We start from the raw sequence: 20,149 nt of genomic DNA, 5'->3' as shown, positions 1-20,149 counted from the left end.
TACAGTAATTAGCGCCATTTACCTTTCAACCTTGACCTTTAGCTGCAACGGGTTGTCGGCTTAAAATAGATTATTTTGTACATTATACCAGAAACCAAGTCACTTTTATTTAAACAATATTATTAGGGATGAAACTAGATTTGCAATACATGTTTCATACTCATATTTCTACCACGTATTGTAATCAAAATTTATATCGTTATAAAACGCTTACAAAGCAATATAACAGTATACAAATTAAGTCTGCTTGATTTATGATATGAGCGTATGAGTAATCTCACTCTAACCCATGAGAAATTGCAAGTCATAAAATGTTGATTCTTTTTAAAGTTTTTTTTAAATATTTAGGTGCTTAGAAAATGATATATGAAAGAACACACAGCTGGCATATTATTTCTATTTACAAATTAAATAAAATTGTTTTTTATTTCCAAAAACAATATATTCTTGTTTATATTCACCTGATTTCTTATTGATAATAATGGACTGTGATATTTACACACATTAGACATATAAGGATTCAATTAATCTTATTTTATATGGGCCTCTTCTCGTTAACAATTTATTTCATGTCTACCTTTATAATTCATTACTTTAACAAGTTAAAGTGCCCCTACAATTATGTTTTAATTTTGGATTATTAATATTTAAAGAAATTTTAATGAAAGATATGGGTGGCATCTACTCTACATTTACCCTATTATGAGTAATGCGTATCGACGTATACATTTTCATATTATAAAGATCCCATATACTAATTGTAACGGAACGTGAAGAGCACGTAATGAAAAAATAATTGCTTTATAGCGTATTTTGTATATCATTATTAATAATCGTTCTGATTATGTATTTGTTCATTATTATTATATTAATTAATATTTTTTTTATGCAACTTAGAATGACAAACAAGCTGATGGAGAGTGCTAACCGTCGCCTATAGAAATAAGCAGTACCATAGACATAACAGAATATTCTGTTTCGCCCATGATACCCCCCATGCGCTGCCATTCCTGAAGACTCAGGTGTTATTTCTCTGTACCCTGTAAATTTACTGCTATATCCCACATTTCAAAGCGAAATACAGACATGCAAACACAACTGTTTCACGGTAGAAACACGAATGGGGTAGAGGTGCCCAAGCAAACGACTTTTGTACAGAGTCTCCCTCTGGTAAATGATATTAAAACAATAATACATATTTTATTGTTATACATATTATATATATCATATTGTTATACATATCCATATTATAAACTGACTTCTCTTCTTATTTTTTTTAATACACCGAATGTAACAATTTAGCATTTATTTTATTCATTTATATATATTTCCTTGTTATCATGTCTTAACAGGACATACTTTACAAACCGCTTAATGCAGCCTGTGAATGGCTGCATTGCCTGAGCTATCACCCGCGCGTTGTCAACAATAAACAGTAGGTGTTGGAAGTTCTTATTTAATCTTATTGTTAACTTACAAACATGATATTTATTTACTTATTTGGGACAACAAATAATTTTACAATTATTGATAGATCATATGAAGTACATACAAACATTTTAATTATTGTAAAACTAACACTGTCATACTACACTACAGACTACAGATTACTATTCTGTTTCGATCACCAATATTTTTTTTATTGAACGGTGTTGCTAGGTGGAGAACGTTAGTTCTCCTTATGTGCGTAGACAGCAGGCATGGATAATATGGATACCGCTTTGAGACCTATCTATATTTCGATATTATGCATTGGATAACCAATTTTTTAATACCTCCCTTAATGAGATAATATATAATTACAATATATAGATATGTCTATATATAGCCCGCCTCTATTACTCGCTATAAATACCTACTTAACAATCGCTAGCGTGTTGTTTAAACCTAAATATAATCATTATCATATCAGCCGTTAATTGTCCACTGGTGAATGTGCCCCCCCCCCCCCCCCACCTGTAGCAAGAGAGATGATACTGCCCATCCCTTGACCATTAAGTTTGGTAAATATATATTTTTAACTTCATTATGCTACGTTACCTTTCTCCACAACATACAAGGAAACGCTTTCAATTGTATGTATTCCTTCTAATGAAGGTGTTTCCTCCCTACACACATACGTATTCAATTGATGGATATAGTTAAGTACCATAGATGTATAAAATGGCTATACAAGGCAGTGGATAGCACACCACCATAAAACATTGTCATAGATATTTTTTTTATTATTTAAACTTTAATGCACGGACGGTGTTCTCTATCAGGCAATCATTGGACAAACCGAGAAGTAGGCGGTGCATTATTGTTGTAGTAAAAATACATTAAAATCCTTACTAATATTCTAAATATTACAGAGTGTTTTTAATACCTTTTGACGGCTTAATTACACTATCAATGGTTATGAAATATATGTAATCTCGCTTTATTTCAAACGGAAAGAGACAGACTATTTTTTATCCCGATCAATCATTGTCCTGATCACGTAGAAAAAATCGCAGATAAATGAAGCGCGACTCTCTAAGTATTAAAAATATTATTCTCCAACTAGCTTTTACTTGTGACTTCATCCACGTGACCTAAAAAAGTGACTGACATAAAAATTATTTCATATTCTTCTCGATTCTATACAGTACGTGTATACCAAATTTTATAGTAATTATTATTAGTATTTTGTAGTAGTAGAAATGCTTTTTGATCTCATTAAATAACTTATATATACTTATTTCAAATTCACTAAGATGTTACAATATCTGTAACAGTAAATTTGTGAATACTCACAAAATTATACCATTTCCCGCAAGTCGACTAACGTAAATGAATAAATAAAATATAAAGTTAAGGTATAATCTATCCGTGTAAATAACTTCATTCAAATGTGTTCAGTCATTTAAGCTTAACTGAGTACCAAACATCCAATTTTACAAATTTTCACGTGTATAATATTAGTAGAATGTATATGTTGGAAATTTTCGCATACACTAATTGTTGCAAGGTAAAATTCAGTAAGCAATGAATATTACTATGTAAAACTGGCCCGATAATGAGTTCGGGTATTGTGGCTCCTATTATTTCAGGTAGAATAATAGCGGGCCATTTAGTAAGCCCATTATTTAAACACCGATGAATACGCTACTTTCTAGCTATTGTTGATGCAAATAACTTACTTTTTTATTCGTTCGCCATTCTTCTTAGTTTATGATTTCCTTGTGGTTCTTGGGAAAGGATTTATGAATATTTTTCCATGCAAAAATTTTATTTAAATGGTCAAATACTAATCTGATTTGTCTATTTATTTCATTAATATAATAATTTACTTTATCTATGCTTATATACTAAAATCATGAAAAATAAATATTTTACTCTTTGTAATAATGTCTTAATAGATAAACTCAAAACTTCTTTACCGACTTTGTAAATTCTTTTACCTTTATAGAAAGCTAAATAATCAGCGAATAACATTAACTATCTTCGAAATTTCTATCTACCTATACGAAGCCAAATCGGATCACTAGTTATAAAATAGCCAATTGGATGTTTACTTAACACTTTAAATAGTTAAATCTAAGAGTAAAATAATATTAGATGAACATATATTGTTACCTAAGAGTATTACATATCATTAGATCAGATATGGATTCAGGCCCGTGTCACTGAAAATAAAAACATTTGAAACAAATCTATGAAATCAGTTCTTTCAATTTAAAAAAAATACATTTTAAAGTAGCTAAGTCTTTTACGTACTTGATAATTATAATATCGATATTTTTGATAAAGGTATATTATAAATAACAATTGTATATACAATACTACTAATATTAATTTATTTTATTGTATTGATAGTTCTAGATGGTTACTTAGATTCATTTTTCAGTTTTTACAAAATAAGAGCAGTGTCGCCTCTAACTTGCGTACTGACATTTGGTATTGTATCTATATAGGTAGGTATAGAATTTTCAGTTTCAAAACTAGAAGAAGCTATTAAATAATAATGTCAAAAATGTTCCAAAGTGCATTGCTAGCATTAATATATATACACTACTGTGTGATAAATGTAAAGTGGTACTTTACGTTTCCAGTTAAAGTATTTTTATAACTGGCCAATTTAAAACTTTGCCGATATATATCGTTTTTGATAGCAATCTAATGATCTCTTGAAATTGTACCCGAAAGGGATCTAAGATATTTAGGAGGAATCGAGGACTCTTAAAAATCAATTAGGAAGTCCGACTGCGAACTCGAGTCTCTAAATGATAAGACTTAAGAAAATTGAACATTATTTAATATCATCTCTTATTGTTATTGTATCCCCTATCTTTTTTATAAATAATTTATTTTTACGTATTTCCAAAATATAATTTAATACAAAAATGGGCAAATGATCTACTATAATCATAAACATTTGATATCTAAACAATAATAATAAAAATCAATTACTAGTCTCCGTAAAGCTCAAAAACGACTTATACGATTTAAATATTTCTTTTTTTATTTATAAACATTATAATAACAGGGTGGATTAAAAGAAAAAAGTCTGAAAACCGTAAAGTTAGATTGAAAAACCAAAAAATTTAAAGTAGGTAATTTTGTATGGGATTCGCTTCAGATTAAACATATGGTATTTTAGGTGATATGGAGTCCGGTTCATCTAAATACAAATAATATGTAATAATAATACGGATATTTTATAACACCTATATGACTATTAACACAAAATAATAATAATTTAGAACAACAATTTATTTCCACCATAAAATCAAATATAAATGAATTACACTATGAACAATATATATTTTATTAATAAAATTGATCACTCATTTTATAATTTAAATTTTTATATTTATAATTTAAATTAAACAACTTCATAAAAGAGTAAATGCTCAATTCATCTGTATTTCTTTGTATATACACACATAAGCAGTACCTTTCTTAATTTCTATAATGAACTTATTTTGATACTTATTTTTAAAATAATATTGTTTTTATTACGATTAATGTTGCTTTTCTCAAATTATATATTATAGATTAGAATGCAGAATAGATTAGAATGCAATAGATTTTTATAAAATGTTTTAAACTGCATAATCCGCCTGGCAGTATTTGCACATTGTTGAAATAAACAACAAAATTGTATCAGTCGGTAATAAATACCCTTAACCACCCATGCACATGGTTCGAGAGAATATCCATGCTGGTGATTCTTCTGAACTGCGTAACCTTAGGCATGTACCAACCCTGCGTTGATGACCAATGTGTAACCAACAGATGTAAAATTCTTCAGGTAAGAAATTTTCAATTGTACTGAATTAAAATATAAAATTAATTAATTAATTATATTAATATTATTGAATTTATTACTAAAATACTTATGGATACCATGATGAGTACCACAGTGTTTTCTATGATGTTCATATCTATAGACAACGGTTACCACATTTCACCCGGTGAGCGGATTTGTTATTACAAATTGTTTAAAGAATATGGAATAATAAATTCCTTTAATTATAAGTGTATATTATTTAAACAAATATGTAATTTATGAAAATATATATATTTGTAAAAATATTAAATTTCAATTTAACTTTTTTTTCATAGAAGAAAAATAATGACCACTTAAAAATAATTGGATGTTACTTTTGTAAACACTGGCCGTTTATAAATTTATTGCAAACACCATAAAAAAAAAAAATGTTCGACATTCTTTTATTTTTACGCGCCAAATTATGCAGTCGGCTATTTATTTTTAATCTTTATCTGGTTCTGCTAATATATACTTACATTTTCAGGTATTTGATGACATAATATTTGCATTTTTTACACTGGAGATGACAATTAAAATGGTGGCAATGGGTGTTTATGGACACGGCACTTATTTAGCGGATTCATGGAACAGATTAGATTTTTTCATCGTGATGGCTGGGTAAGACTTTTTGACTTTGTACTACAAGCATATCATTATTAGTTATTACATAAAAGATAATATTAATTATTAAGTATAACAAATATTAATGGGTAATTTTTATATTTCGAAGCTTTTATAACAGTTTACGTTGACTGTAATCTACTAACATTCTACTTTACGTTACTAAATATGCCAGTGCTACTTAGTAATCTGCTATTAAAAAAAAAACGTCTATTGACAGCATTCTTAGTTAATAAAAGTGAAGATTAATTTAAAGTTGCCAGAGATTAGAGAAAACATTCAAGATTAATTTATTAATATATAATCCACTGTTCGATAAAGCATAATACGAAATATATAATATATTAATATACCTATATATTGCTTTCAATAGTTCTATCTAACATAATCACAACTTCATACGCTTTGATTTTGGAGGTAGGTATATATATATATATTTTTTTTTTATGGGTAATAATGGTATGGTAACCCCGCCTGCGCTAACGGGATACACTGACGGAGCACCAGTGAAGGGTAATAGATGACAATGAAAACAGGCCAGTTAGCCCATCATGATGAATTCGTCAGGAATTAACCATGATCGTTTCCAGGGAGAACCGCGAGGAGGTCGACCTGGTTGGGTATATTGCTAGCAATAGGATTCTCAGTCTCCATTACTCACAATCCCTTTCCCCCCTATATTAAATATATATATATATATATATATATATATATATATATATATATATATATATATATATATATATATATATATATTAAACATTGTTTAAAAAACATGTACATAATTCCTTAATAAAAATGTGTATACATATATATAAGATAAATAACTTGGTGTATAATTTCCTCGTAGTTGCGATATATAACACTTTCTATTATCCGGGATAAAGTGAAATTCTCATGTCGTGTGATTTGATGTCCTTGCCTTCGACTCGGACATCAAACGCCACACTCGTTGGTAATCGGTCATTTCCGGCCCCGAGTGAACAATGTATTATTTTTCCTCAGAGCTTTGGAGTATTCCTTAAACGTGGAAAATATCAACCTATCGGCGATAAGGACAATCCGGGTATTACGGCCGTTGCGAGCTATCAATAGGATACCAAGTAAGTACTTAACTATCAGCTTACTAGCTTGTTTTTAATGACTTTGCCCTCGTGGATCAATGTGTAAAGTATCCTATGTATTAATTTAGGTTATAACCTATACACATACCAAATTATATTGAAAATCGTTGAGTAAAAAAATACCACCATTCTTACAAAATTTTGCGTTATTAAAGCGCGTAGATTAAATTTATTAAAATTACATCATTAATAAAAGATTAGGCGATATTTACCCATCCAATAAGAATACAACATGTTACAATTTTATTAAATCCCTCGTATCCATATTCTAAAAGTTAATTATTATTAAAAGTTAACTGTCAAACCTTAAAATCATTTCAACTAAATTTCTATTGTAGATAGTATATTCATTTATTTTAACATTCATTGTATAAGTAGGTAGGTATTATATTTATTTATAGTATATGTATTTATGTAATATTTTATTATGTATCTTAATATTTTATTTAACTGTATATTTGTTTATGTACTCTAAATATTAATAGTTGTAGCACTTCAGCTGCCCGCTATCAACATGTTTTCTAACTGCATTGAGTTGACTGGAAGAGATCTCTGTCAGAGATAAGTCAACCCTCGCTCGCAATATTTATAAATGCATTAACAATGTAATTTACAAATGCAATAAAGAATATATATACAATAGCATATTACAATACTCACACAATGTAAAAGAAAGAAAATTCTAAATAAAATACTATACACATACTACTCGTATACGTATACCAATTTTCAAAACAATTACTTGAGCCATTAAGGAGTTAAGCACCAAACGCTTATAAACAAACTCAGTTTTACATTTGTGATATAAATAAAAATTTACCTAATGTCATTATTTATATCATCTCCGTCACTATAAGATTCAAACATAAATGCAAATAAACGCATTAAGATGCAGTCGTTTTCCTAGTAAACAGTTATTAACATAAGTTATAAGGAGCACATTAGTACGAGTAGCTGGCGCCAATTCTAGATGAAGAAATTTATTCAAACAAGCGAGTCGCACTGTCGACGCAAACTTTTCCCACTTACAGTGAACTGTGTTACCTGAAACGATAAATAACCGTAAAGTTTTTAAACATGAACGACTTTGAACATATTTACCTAATAGAAATATCAGCATCTGAAGACTCTCATTTTAATAATGCTACAAAGCGTTCCATCCCAGTGGAACATAGAAGGAAAATATTTTAAATATTGAATATAGGAAATTTCGTTTTATAGCTTTCGTTTTAATAGTTCTAGTTCATATTGTATTCACATATTTTAAAAGCAATTTCCATAAACCGGATATAGAAATGTAAAATTTTAATACAATAAATGAAAATAAGTTCACAAAATAAACATTTTATTTATAGAACAATTCACATTGAAAACACATGTTTAGATTATTTGAAAATAATTATCACCTCGTACTTCAGACGGCTTATTAAGACGTCGTCCGATAAATCACATCAGAGACTTTCATCAGTGTAGAGCACACACATAAAAAATATAGACAGTTTAAAATCTAATTTCAAAATGTGTAATTAATTCTTAAATAAAAAAAAAATAGTAAATCCATATTCTTAACAATTTTTCACTAATAATAACCATAAATTTAATATTACCTACAACTATCTAGATATCTGTATATTTTTATATACAGATTAAATATTTAGGTATCTACTAATTCTTATGACCTCTCTAATAAATACCCATGTATTCAAGATTTTTCTATTACATTTATTAAATAGATATAAATTAAATTAATTGTATATAAATTTAAATGTACACATTCGTCTTGTCTTGAACAATATAAGAAACAGAATGTTTAAAGTAGGCAATCAGCATATATCCATGCGGCACTTATAATGTAAACGTGGAGTAGAATCGAGTACGGCCGTAGGAGGCCGATCGATCCGAGCAACAAGTGAGCCCGGCCGAGCTCGTTTGCAATATAGGCAGCCGCTTCCCACCCAGGACTTCACGGAGATTTGTTATGACACTGTCTCTGCTATGACGATTAATACATATATATGACATTCAAATTTACCCGTATTTTAATAACGTGAGTTAAAGTACTGTACTACGTACTACTTAGTAATCGTACTTTAATGTTGTCTTAGAAATTACATGTTAAATAACGGATAGATAAGTAAGAATCAGTGTATTCGGTTACATCTACAATACTGTTCATGTCTATAAGCAGCTATAAGCGATTGTTATTACTTGACTTGTTCATCAGGTGAACCGTCAGCTTGTTTGCATCTTATATATAAATAATAGTCATAAAGAAGACCACAACATAATTAGACCAATAACTATTTAATCGTAATTTAATTTTTATATTTCATCCATATTTATTCATAAAAACTGTATGTTATGATTAGTAATTATTATCTAAGAATTTGCAATTTCTTATAACTTACTTTTTAATAAATAATTAATAAAAATTGTTATTATTTAGTAATTGTCCGTGTACCTATTAAATTTGGCCAGTTTATATCTCGCATTTATTAATATTTGAAATAAGTGACGACTTAACAAATTAGTTCCCAATAAATATCAATATTTTAAGATACCTACTATGTATACATATAAATAAATTTTCTGACGTCCAAAAATGATTATATCATGACTTACAATTGTTCCCTTAATGGGCAATTTTTCATAGTTAATTCTTTTTGATATATTTATTTATATGAAATAGTTAATAAAAATTATTTAATATTTTATTTTAATGAATAATGATAGCTATTACTGCCATGTCGTCCCAAAGATAGGTCATGGCCGCTCATCTCGAAACAGTAATTTAATTGTCATTCAGCACACAGACTCAACATACAAGCACCCTGCTATATAATGTGTTTACGTCACGAAGACTTATTGTACTTCATAATTTTTTAGTAATTTACAGTTGATTAAATTTAATTATCAATATAAATAATTCTATTATATTGCTTTCATCATAATTACCATTATTTATTGCAATAACCTCAACATATATTGCGAGCGATATTATGGACTGTGTGTTGATGTATTTAAAGTTTAAAGGAAAATAGCTATAATAAAGAAAACTACGGAGAACAGACTACGACAGCGAAAAAATCAAAGTAACAATTGTAAAAACAAAAAAGTATAAAAATAAAATCTATAAAAATATTTACGAGTTTGCAACATATATCCTAATAATACAAAACTAATTATTAGTTTAAAGTGATAATCCGTTTTATCCAAAATTCCTGTCGACTTTTTATACTCGTATTAGTCAATTTTGTATATTTTCCCATGGCTTGGTGCTCCCAAACCTGTTTTCCCAAAAAAAAACTTTCCTTATTAGATGCCTTACGTTACATTAAAAGTTTGAAATTTGTAATCCAAGTTATTTAAGATTTGCGTTGGTAGCTCAATTAGTCAAAATTATCCATATATTCTATTCTGTACTAATAAAGAATAACTCACATACAATAAATTTTTTGGCTTTATACCGGTAGATCATTTTCATACATTATAGGATCATCATCATCATCATCATCAACATATCAGCTTTCAACTGTCCACTGCTGAACATTAGCCTCCCCCTAGGTTTTTTCAGTAGTTACCATGCTTGGCAAGCGGATTGGCAACCGCAGTTAGCAGGATAATTTACATAAAATATAAACACAGAAAAATGAAGTATCTCGTGTTGGTATGTACATGTATATTAATTATAAATAGCAATTTTCCACAAAAGTACAATAAAATTCAAAATATATTATTATATGTATTATTTACATAGTAAACTAAAATAAACATTATTGTCTAGGTATGTGATATGACTAATACTAAATAGAGTTTTAAGTTAATTTTAGATATTATTTATATAATATTTTGGAGTATGTATATAATATATAATCAAAATAAAAATTATAAAAATTTTTATAAGCGTATAAATAAAATGAGTACAACTTTCTTAAATTTTATAAGATACTAAAATATAACGATGGTATTAAATTTGTAACAGTATTTAACTTTGCTTCCTTTCCAAAATATGGAACTTCTTATCGCTTCAGTTCACTCTAACCTTTCATTCAAAAATAATCCCAAATAACAACAATATTCTAACCATAGGCATAATTAACTTTTGGCCATTTGTACCTTATAACACCGGAGATAAAAGTCACAATGGAATAAACGGCCTATACAAATTCCCAGACGCCTACTGTCACTCCAGATACCTATCTAAATTAGCCGACGGATATAAAAAGATCCTAAAGAAAGAGAACATAGTCTAATGAATGAAATAATTTGTCATTTTACCACAGTAAGCTCAGAGCAACGAGTCTTTAATATGCAAGTTTTATAAAAGGAAGCAGAAAAACCATCTGTCAAAAAATATTGGAACGAGGACAGCTCTGTTGACTGCGGTCCGGAGATTCGAAGATTGGATTGCAACTTAAATCTCTGAATTATTAAATTTATGTCCAAATACCTATATACGTATATGGTACATGTTACTTATTACTTATTGTTATATATTATTCACTATTTGAAAGACTAGTAGAAATTGTCATTAGAAACAATACACATCATTATCTTCAGTACATACTTTTTTCCACTGTTTTTTTTCTTGATCATCTCTTGCGATATTCTATGTACAACCAGTGTTAATAATACCTACTACATAGTTTTAATATTTAATATGAGTGCACGAATCACAAACAGCATTTTCAACAAATTTTACATAACTCTCTGTTTTGGGCCGCCAACGTCAATATATAAAAATCTCGTTTCAAAATATTCGTTCTCGCTAATCTCTATATAAATAGCTAACTTTTAATTATATTTTATAATAATGTTATATGCTTTATATTGAGAAATATAATAAGTTACTCGTAGTTTTCACTCCGGTAAGTAAAATGTAACCTATAAAAGGCAAAAGAACGTTTGCCGGGTCAGTAAGTTTAAAATAATATATTGAAAATTATTAAAATATTTGTCACGACCAATATCTTTGACTATCGCATTAGAGGTTAAATAATCCTGAATATATTTATTTTGGCACGAAAAACCCTACCGAGGCGATGTTGGTAATATTGAACTTAAATCATTACGTATTCTATGCTCGAGACCAATATTCTCGAACCGATCGAAATGCACTACCATTCTCGAATTAGGTGATTCATTTGCAAATCACGAAGAAAATCTTGAACGGTAAAACAAGTCGTTAGGTTTACACAAAAACAACGTGAACTCCTCCAACGACTGGAACAATGCAACGAAGCCGCAAATTAAATCGGGCCACGCTCGGTTGCGGTTAGACATACATCGGCACTAATTCGCCTCTCCCACAATTTATTGCCCCCACGTGTGTTTTTATTCTGCTAAATTGAAATGGAGCTTTTGATTTATAACTGAATCTGTTACTTTGTTATTTTGTCTTTTGTTTAATATGTAATACATATAGGTAGTAATTAATAGATAGGAATTAAGTAATTAGTTATTAAGAGATTCCTACTTAATATATATCTATAATTCACCAGAGGGAGACTTTGTACAAAAGTCGTTTGCTTGGGCACCGCTGTCACATTCGTGTTTCTACTGTAAAGCTGTGTATTTGCATGGCTGTGTTTCAGTTTGAAGGATGGGATATAGCAGTGAATTTACAGGGTATAGAGGAATAACACCTGAGTCCTCAGGAATGGTAACGCATGGGGAGTATCATGGGCGAAACAATATACTCTGTTATGTCCATGATACTGCTCATATCTATAGGCGATATTTACCACTTTCCATCAGGTGGGTCGTCAGCTTGTTTGCCATTCTGAGTTGCATAAAAAAATAATAGACCAAAAAAACTATGATAAAAACACAATCATAAACATTTGTCTACTGTATTATAAGTAAATTATATACCGTGTGCTCCCGGCATACAATGGGCCACCCTTTTCTTTCCTGTAGACGTCACAAGAGGCGGCTAAGGGATCTTAATAGTCGAGAGATGTGCAGCAGCGTCCCTTTTCAAATATCTCCAAAAGCTTAACTACGGTTGTCAACCCGCCTGCCAACCGTAGCAATTACTAGTAAAATCCTCCATATGGATGAGACGTATGTTCAGCAGTGGACATTTAACAGCTGATATGATGATTATAAATAAATTGTAAAGTTACAATTTCATTAATATTTTAGGTATCTAGATATATACTGTAAAATTCTTTTAAAACTGATATTATAAATTTCAAAGTTTGTAAAGATTTTTGTATATTTGTTATCCAAACACTTATAGACAGCTAAACAAATTAAATAAAATTCGATACATGTACCACACATTACTGTAAAATCCTAAATTAATACATAGGAATATAATATTTTTTTATTAGCAACTTTCTTATCCATAAAATATTCTTATCCTTATAAAGCGTTATATAAGAACGGTTAAAAAATTCGTAACACCATTTATTACATCACAGTAAAATAAATCTTGACTAAAGCGTAATTAGAGCATTGTGTTAATATTACACCTGTAATGTTTTAAATGTGATCGCACAATTCACTTTATTTGATCCAAAATAAATTATTTCTAAATCTTTTCCCTTATTTAATTGCGAAAACTACACTTCAGTAATAAATTAAATTGCATTATTAAAGAAATTCAAAGTATCTTTTTAAAGTACAAAATCTTTATGAATCTTTATTAATAGATATTTAATTGATTACGAAAAAGTTGATCCTTCTGTTAGGTAGATCTTACATAATTTTCAAATAATAATAATATAAAATTGATGAAGGCAGCAAAATATAATATTAAAAATGAAAAAGAAAACTTTAAAGAATTTATTTACTTTCATTTACAATTAATCATCTATCCAATATTAGAAAAATATATATAAATTATGAATATTTTATTTTTACCAATGGGAAAAAATGTTTTAATATGTATTATCTTAAATACTTAAGTTTCTAAACAAAAGAAAATTACAAAATATTATTATTTTTCTACGTACTATCCTACAAATTTGTTCATGTTCCTAAAATTTATGTTTGTTTCCTTTCCCAGGTATGCGTATATTGGTGATGCTACTACTAGATACGCTACCCATGCTAGGCAACGTTCTACTTTTATGCTTCTTTGTGTTCTTCATATTTGGAATAGTCGGAGTTCAGCTTTGGGAAGGAATTCTTAGGCAACGTTGCGAATTTGTCCCACCACCAAACGTATATCGACCCAAGTAAGTACCTGTCCAATAACATTAACCCTCGTTAGAGCCACAATGAGAGACATACATAAACAAGTCTCTCTTTGTTGCTGCTCGTAGCTCATAATAAAAGTAAGCGTTAATTAGTTAATGAATAAGTAATAACCCCAAATTGGACGAAGCAGAGAATTTAGCTGGAAATATTTAAAGTTTTGTGGATGAAATTGCAGCTGAAATGATTTTTTCATTTTGTTCCATTTGCTCGAGAGCGCTCATCTTAGCGGCACGTTCCACTGCTAACGTTGACTGCATGCAATATTTAACGCTTACATCCCACGAGCACATCCATGGCTGCTCTATCTTTTGACATTCTATATTTTATCGTTCCATATTATTTTGTTCACTAACATTTTGAAACGCGCATGTCGGTTTAATCGGCTTATCACTACTACTATACAGCACCACGTAAATATTGCATTCCGTCAATACTCACATAAGAACAACGCAAAAATGTTATGATCAACGATACACGCATGTTGAACCAGTTAAAATTGTAGCAAAAAAAGTTGTTTATTCTCATCATGATTATCTATATATATATTTTTTTATTAATAATAAATACATTGAAAGATTCTAGCCATATCAATCCAACATAGCCGCATTAACATTCCGTCATAGAATACAAGAATAACAACAGTAGATTTGGTACTAAAAGTAAATATAGATTATTAACATATAGATACGTAGAGACACCCGACATAACGGTCTAAACATGTGGATAAATAAAAAAAAACATAATTTCCTACGATAATTCACTTAGTGACTATTATATCCACATTTTTAGAACAACAGATGCTAAACTAGACCTAGACACAACACCCATCACCGCCTCCTAAATTTATGTTCCAGAGACCTGTCCGAATGGTACAGAGTGCGCGTCAGAGTGAACTCGTAAGGATTTGCGATCAAAATTAATGTGTTTCTATTATGAAGATTAAAAACTGTTGTATCGTGTACCTTCACACATCTGCCAGCCAGATGTGCTTTCGTATTGGCTTCCCATTTACGAACTGGCAGTTTTACTAAAACACTGCACTCTATTACCCTATGATCATTGATATTTTCATAATTAGCATCCTTATCATAATAACATCCTTTATAAATATAAATAAGAACTGCCAGTTTGTTTTGTATCAAACAAAATATGGGTAGTTCTATCAACTTCCTCTAAATTTATCAAATATTATTGTTACAATACAACACCTGTCGAATATGATAACTTTTAAATTTTATAAAGCTAGAATGCACAACTACCTATTTTATCTATATATACACATGATAATGCTATCTATTTAGACAACTGTACCATTCTACTTCTAATACGCAAACCTCGAGACACGATAACAGAATTACCTTTTATTAACATAACTAAGCATTTGGTATTTTTATCACTTCAAAACAATTGTTCATATCATATTATAACCTCGCTTACTCTGTGTTATTATTTAATGTTAATACATTTTTATTTGTCAAAAGAAATGTATTGCAGTCCATTACTAAAACAAGTACCAAAAAAGTGACCACAAAGCTCGATTTCTGGTTAATATTTAATATTACAATGTTAGAAAAGATACTTTAGAATCAACTTGAAGACCACAATAAAACCCTTATGGGTATCATCAAGGGAACAGCACTGTAACGAGCGGGTGCCGCAAATGATGTGGGTTACTACCGTTCGTGTTCCGCTGTTACGGCCAGTGTCATTTGTAATAACGACTTCTGAGGCCACCGGCGTTAATCTTACTAATCCACTAATATTTACCTTGGTTTTCTGAGAATATTCTATTATCACTTATGTTAAGATTGCAATCTAATAGATTAGAAATTAAACATATGAACCCTTTTCGATCTTTGCTTCTATTTCAGAATGTAATTGCATGCGTTAGTGAATGTGCAACTGAATTGATATTGCATGTACCTCCTATAAATGCTTAGAATGATTAACAATACTTCAGACATACATCAACTTATAAACAATTATAGCTTTATATGTTACATTATAGTCAAAACCTTTATCATTTAAACATAATTACTATCAGCTGAAATAATTAACAACAACTAACTCCACGTCCAATTAGATATTTTTTTACCTTAACTTTGTATACAAACCTACGCAAAAATACTCAAAATTGTTTCAATTATCTTATTAATTAGGCAACAGAACATATATAGATTTCTTTTGTCTCGATTCAAGTTAACGTGATTAATTAAAATGTAAATAGAAGTACTCCGAAGTATTACAGAGCTAAATGAAAGTAAATTATTATTAAACTTTCCGAAATTAAATATTACGTCTCTCTTTATTAGTATAATGAAAAATTGCTTTACAAAATATAATAATGAATGTAATGTTTCTGACAGTGATGTCTATATTAGCATGTAAAATCTGACCATAACGATAAATTGAAATTTATAATAATCGTATATCCCTAATGTGCTTTATATTTTGCACAGCATATCATTGTACTACGAGTTCTCGAAAGAGTTGGACTATATCTGCACAACGCCTGAAGATAGCGGCATGCACCACTGCGGCAATTTTCCACCGTACCGCTATGGGCAACTGGTCTGCAACGAAACAGCGAAACCCTTCTCTAACAACGCTCCAACAAACACTTCGTGCGTTAACTGGAACCAGTACTACACTAACTGCACACAAAGAGGCTCCAATCCATTTCAAGGCACAATATCCTTTGATAACATTGGACTTGCTTGGGTCGCTATATTCCTGGTAAGTTTTATTTGATTCTTTAAAAGATTACTTAAAGGTATTACATTAAAGTTGGATGTTAGTATCAAAAGCATAGGAAGATCAGAATAGACAACGCGTAAGTTACACTCCTAGTGTTGCAGGCGTCCATATGCTACGATAATCGTTTGCCATCAAGCCAGTTATATGCTTGTTGCCACCCTTGTGATATAAAAAATAAATAATTATATATCTGTTTGTACTTAAATATTATGATGTCAATTGAAAAACAAAAAAGCCGTACACATAAAAAAAATTTCTTACTCGTATAAGATAAAATTAAGTTACATACTTAAGTACCTAATAAAATATAAAGAAAATTAAATGAGAATCTCAAGTTTTCGGAGCTTGAAATATAATTAAGTATATTAAATTGCGACCACGACTTTCTGTCAGTCGTGTTACAGACTCTGTAGCTTACTACAATTTTATCTTCTAATCTCTAAATGAGTTTCGCTCAAGGATGTGCGTTAGATTAAGATTAGATTTATATGGATTAACTGAATTAATGGACTTCCTGAATTTCATCAAATTGTACAGCCAGCATACGTCTAAATGTATATTAAATATAGCACTAGTGTGGGCGACAATATAAACTACGTGATTATGTGTAAAGCAAAACAATGAATAAGATGAAAAATAATTATAACAAGCAATGCAATAAGTGCTACCAAAATAAAAGATATATAAATAAAAGTAGGAAAATAATTATTATAGTTATAAAAAAGGAAGAGTTTAACAATATGATTTACTTTCAGGTGATTTCACTGGAAGGTTGGACAGATATTATGTATTATGTACAAGATGCGCATAGTTTTTGGGACTGGATATATTTTGTGCTGTTAATTGTCGTAAGTATAGTACTCAGTTTTTTTATATATATTAGTAGTATTAAATATATAGTAAGGCTATAGTAATGCATATGCCTTTATTTATTATATTTTATATATACCAATATGGTACTATTTTATATATACAAGTGGTGTCAGTTGAAGTAGTGTCTATCTATATTATTGTATCTCCCAAACAGATAAATATATTTCAATTTAATTATCGAAACATAATTTATTTTAAAATACAATATGAAAACAATATAATACAATTTTCGAACAAATTACATCTTATTAGAACTTTATTACTATTTATGATATATCTCAGTTAAAACGAGAGATTAATCAAACCCTATAAGCCTATAAAAATAAATCTATTCCATGTTCCTTAAATTAATAACCATTCAAGTCGTTAATTGTTTTTATTTCTTTTGCAGATCGGTTCTTTTTTCATGATCAACCTGTGTTTAGTCGTAATTGCGACTCAATTCAGTGAAACTAAAAAACGTGAAATGGAGCGTATGCGCGCTGAACGAGCTCGATTCACATCGTCGTCCACTTTAGCATCGTCTACGAACAATAGTGAGCCGGCGACGTGTTACGCCGAGATCGTGAAATATGTAGCTCATTTATGGAGAAGATTTAAAAGGAGAATGGCGAAAAAGATAAGGTATGTCGCCAATGTTCCATTGTTGAACCTGTAATGATGAATTTATCAACTGATACCGTGTCAATTTAAAGATAATCATATAAAAAAAATCCGCCAATATACATAACTGTAATAAAACGAGTCAAATATTCATTTCTGGTGTTACTAACTTGTAATAAAACATATTGTACTTATACACTTACTCATAAAATACAGGTGTTTGGTTTAAAGCATATTTAGACATTCCAAAAAAAAATATTCTACGAATCATTCGTAGAATACTCTTTTAGTAATAGTTCGTACTATGATTATATCCCAATTCACCGCTTATTACAAGAACCATAACATCTACTTTTACGTTTCAAATGTTACCTAGTTAGAGTAAGGTTTAGTTTCGATCTCGGACCGCAGCACCTCCCTAGCGGCAGTCTATTAAAGTCCATTACTTACTCTGACAGGGTGTATCGATACCAACGAGCCCAACTTCGTTGGCGGACCAGTCGGGAAACTCTGCAGTTACCGGCGAATAAACCGAAACAACACCATCCCTGCTGCCCCCGTGTTCACCCACAGGTACTTTTATACTATTGTAAATCTTACCAAGTTTATATTTAGAATTATTCTAACCATTATCCGTCACTTTCTCTAATTATTTGATTTCCAAGTTGAATAAAAAAGAACTAAATATTCAAATATCTTTATAATATTACAAATAATGAATAAGTTAGTCAGAAAAATAAAAAAAAAATATTTTTCACCATTATTTAAATAAACACTAGTAGTATTTTATAATAAGATAAAATTCATATTATTTGACTATTTAAAAATTAAAACTAATAAGAAAATTTAAAAAAAAATACATAAGTGTTTACATTCATATTCAAATTTAAATCATCTTTATTTAAATAAACGTGTCTACAAGCATTTACATACATTGTGCAATAATCGACAATTGACCCGAATAAATGTATCAACGAATTTTAAAATATTACATCGAAACGTTATCCGCTATCACATTAAATATCCATACTGTTACATGTAAAACAAGTAGTTCATTATATAATATTAAATTATTTAATTTCTTCAAAATGAAAAGGAATATTTACTAAATCAATACATACAATAAAATCGTAACTGTTCGCTGACTGTACATGGAAGATATATAAGAAAAACTATTATAGGGAGGCTTTATGAACGTAATAGAACCCAAAACAATGATTTTTTTAGCATTTTTATCTATACGTCTGTGCACGTTAATCTCAGAAACGACTTAACTGATTTGAATGCGGTTTCCACTAATGTGTTCTGATTTGCTCTACTTAACATTTAGTATTTGTTTTATTGTAATCGGTTCATAAATAAAAAAGTTATATTAATCTAAAAAATCACATATAAAATGCTATAAAATAACCGATCAGTTGAAATGGCTGAAACTTTATGAAGATATTAGGTACGTGATTATCATTTAAGTATATAATACAATATAAGACCGGATTCATGAACAGTTCCAATGGGAATGATATACAGAAACAACATTGTTAAAGACAGGCAACGCCGCGGGAAACGGCTAGTTAATAATACAATTGAAAGAAGTGAGGCAGACGATTTAAAATTTGTTTATTAAATCAAAGCAAATCTTCCCCTTGTGCCATTCTCATCTAAC

At 29.5% G+C, this 20,149-nt stretch overlaps 1 protein-coding gene across 1 annotated transcript in view; it reads left to right on the top strand.

Moving 5' to 3' along the window:
• The window catches only part of LOC113511314 (voltage-dependent T-type calcium channel subunit alpha-1G), a 164,633-nt gene that overhangs the window by 114,062 nt on the left and 30,422 nt on the right, over positions 1–20,149 (top strand). The window contains exons 4-11 of the mRNA XM_052903383.1: positions 5,169–5,278; positions 5,784–5,917; positions 6,926–7,023; positions 14,060–14,231; positions 16,713–16,989; positions 17,766–17,858; positions 18,275–18,507; positions 18,945–19,059. Coding sequence (XP_052759343.1) covers positions 5,169–5,278; positions 5,784–5,917; positions 6,926–7,023; positions 14,060–14,231; positions 16,713–16,989; positions 17,766–17,858; positions 18,275–18,507; positions 18,945–19,059 — 1,232 coding nt within the window. The remainder of the gene's footprint in view (positions 1–5,168; positions 5,279–5,783; positions 5,918–6,925; positions 7,024–14,059; positions 14,232–16,712; positions 16,990–17,765; positions 17,859–18,274; positions 18,508–18,944; positions 19,060–20,149) is intronic.

The sequence above is a fragment of the Galleria mellonella genome, unplaced genomic scaffold (assembly GCF_026898425.1).
Source record: "Galleria mellonella isolate WM207_F2 unplaced genomic scaffold, CSIRO_AGI_GalMel_v1 utg139, whole genome shotgun sequence".
NCBI lineage: Eukaryota > Metazoa > Arthropoda > Insecta > Lepidoptera > Pyralidae > Galleria > Galleria mellonella.
The sequence above is the reverse complement of the archived record's forward strand: the minus strand, read 5'-3'. Positions and strand labels throughout refer to the sequence as shown.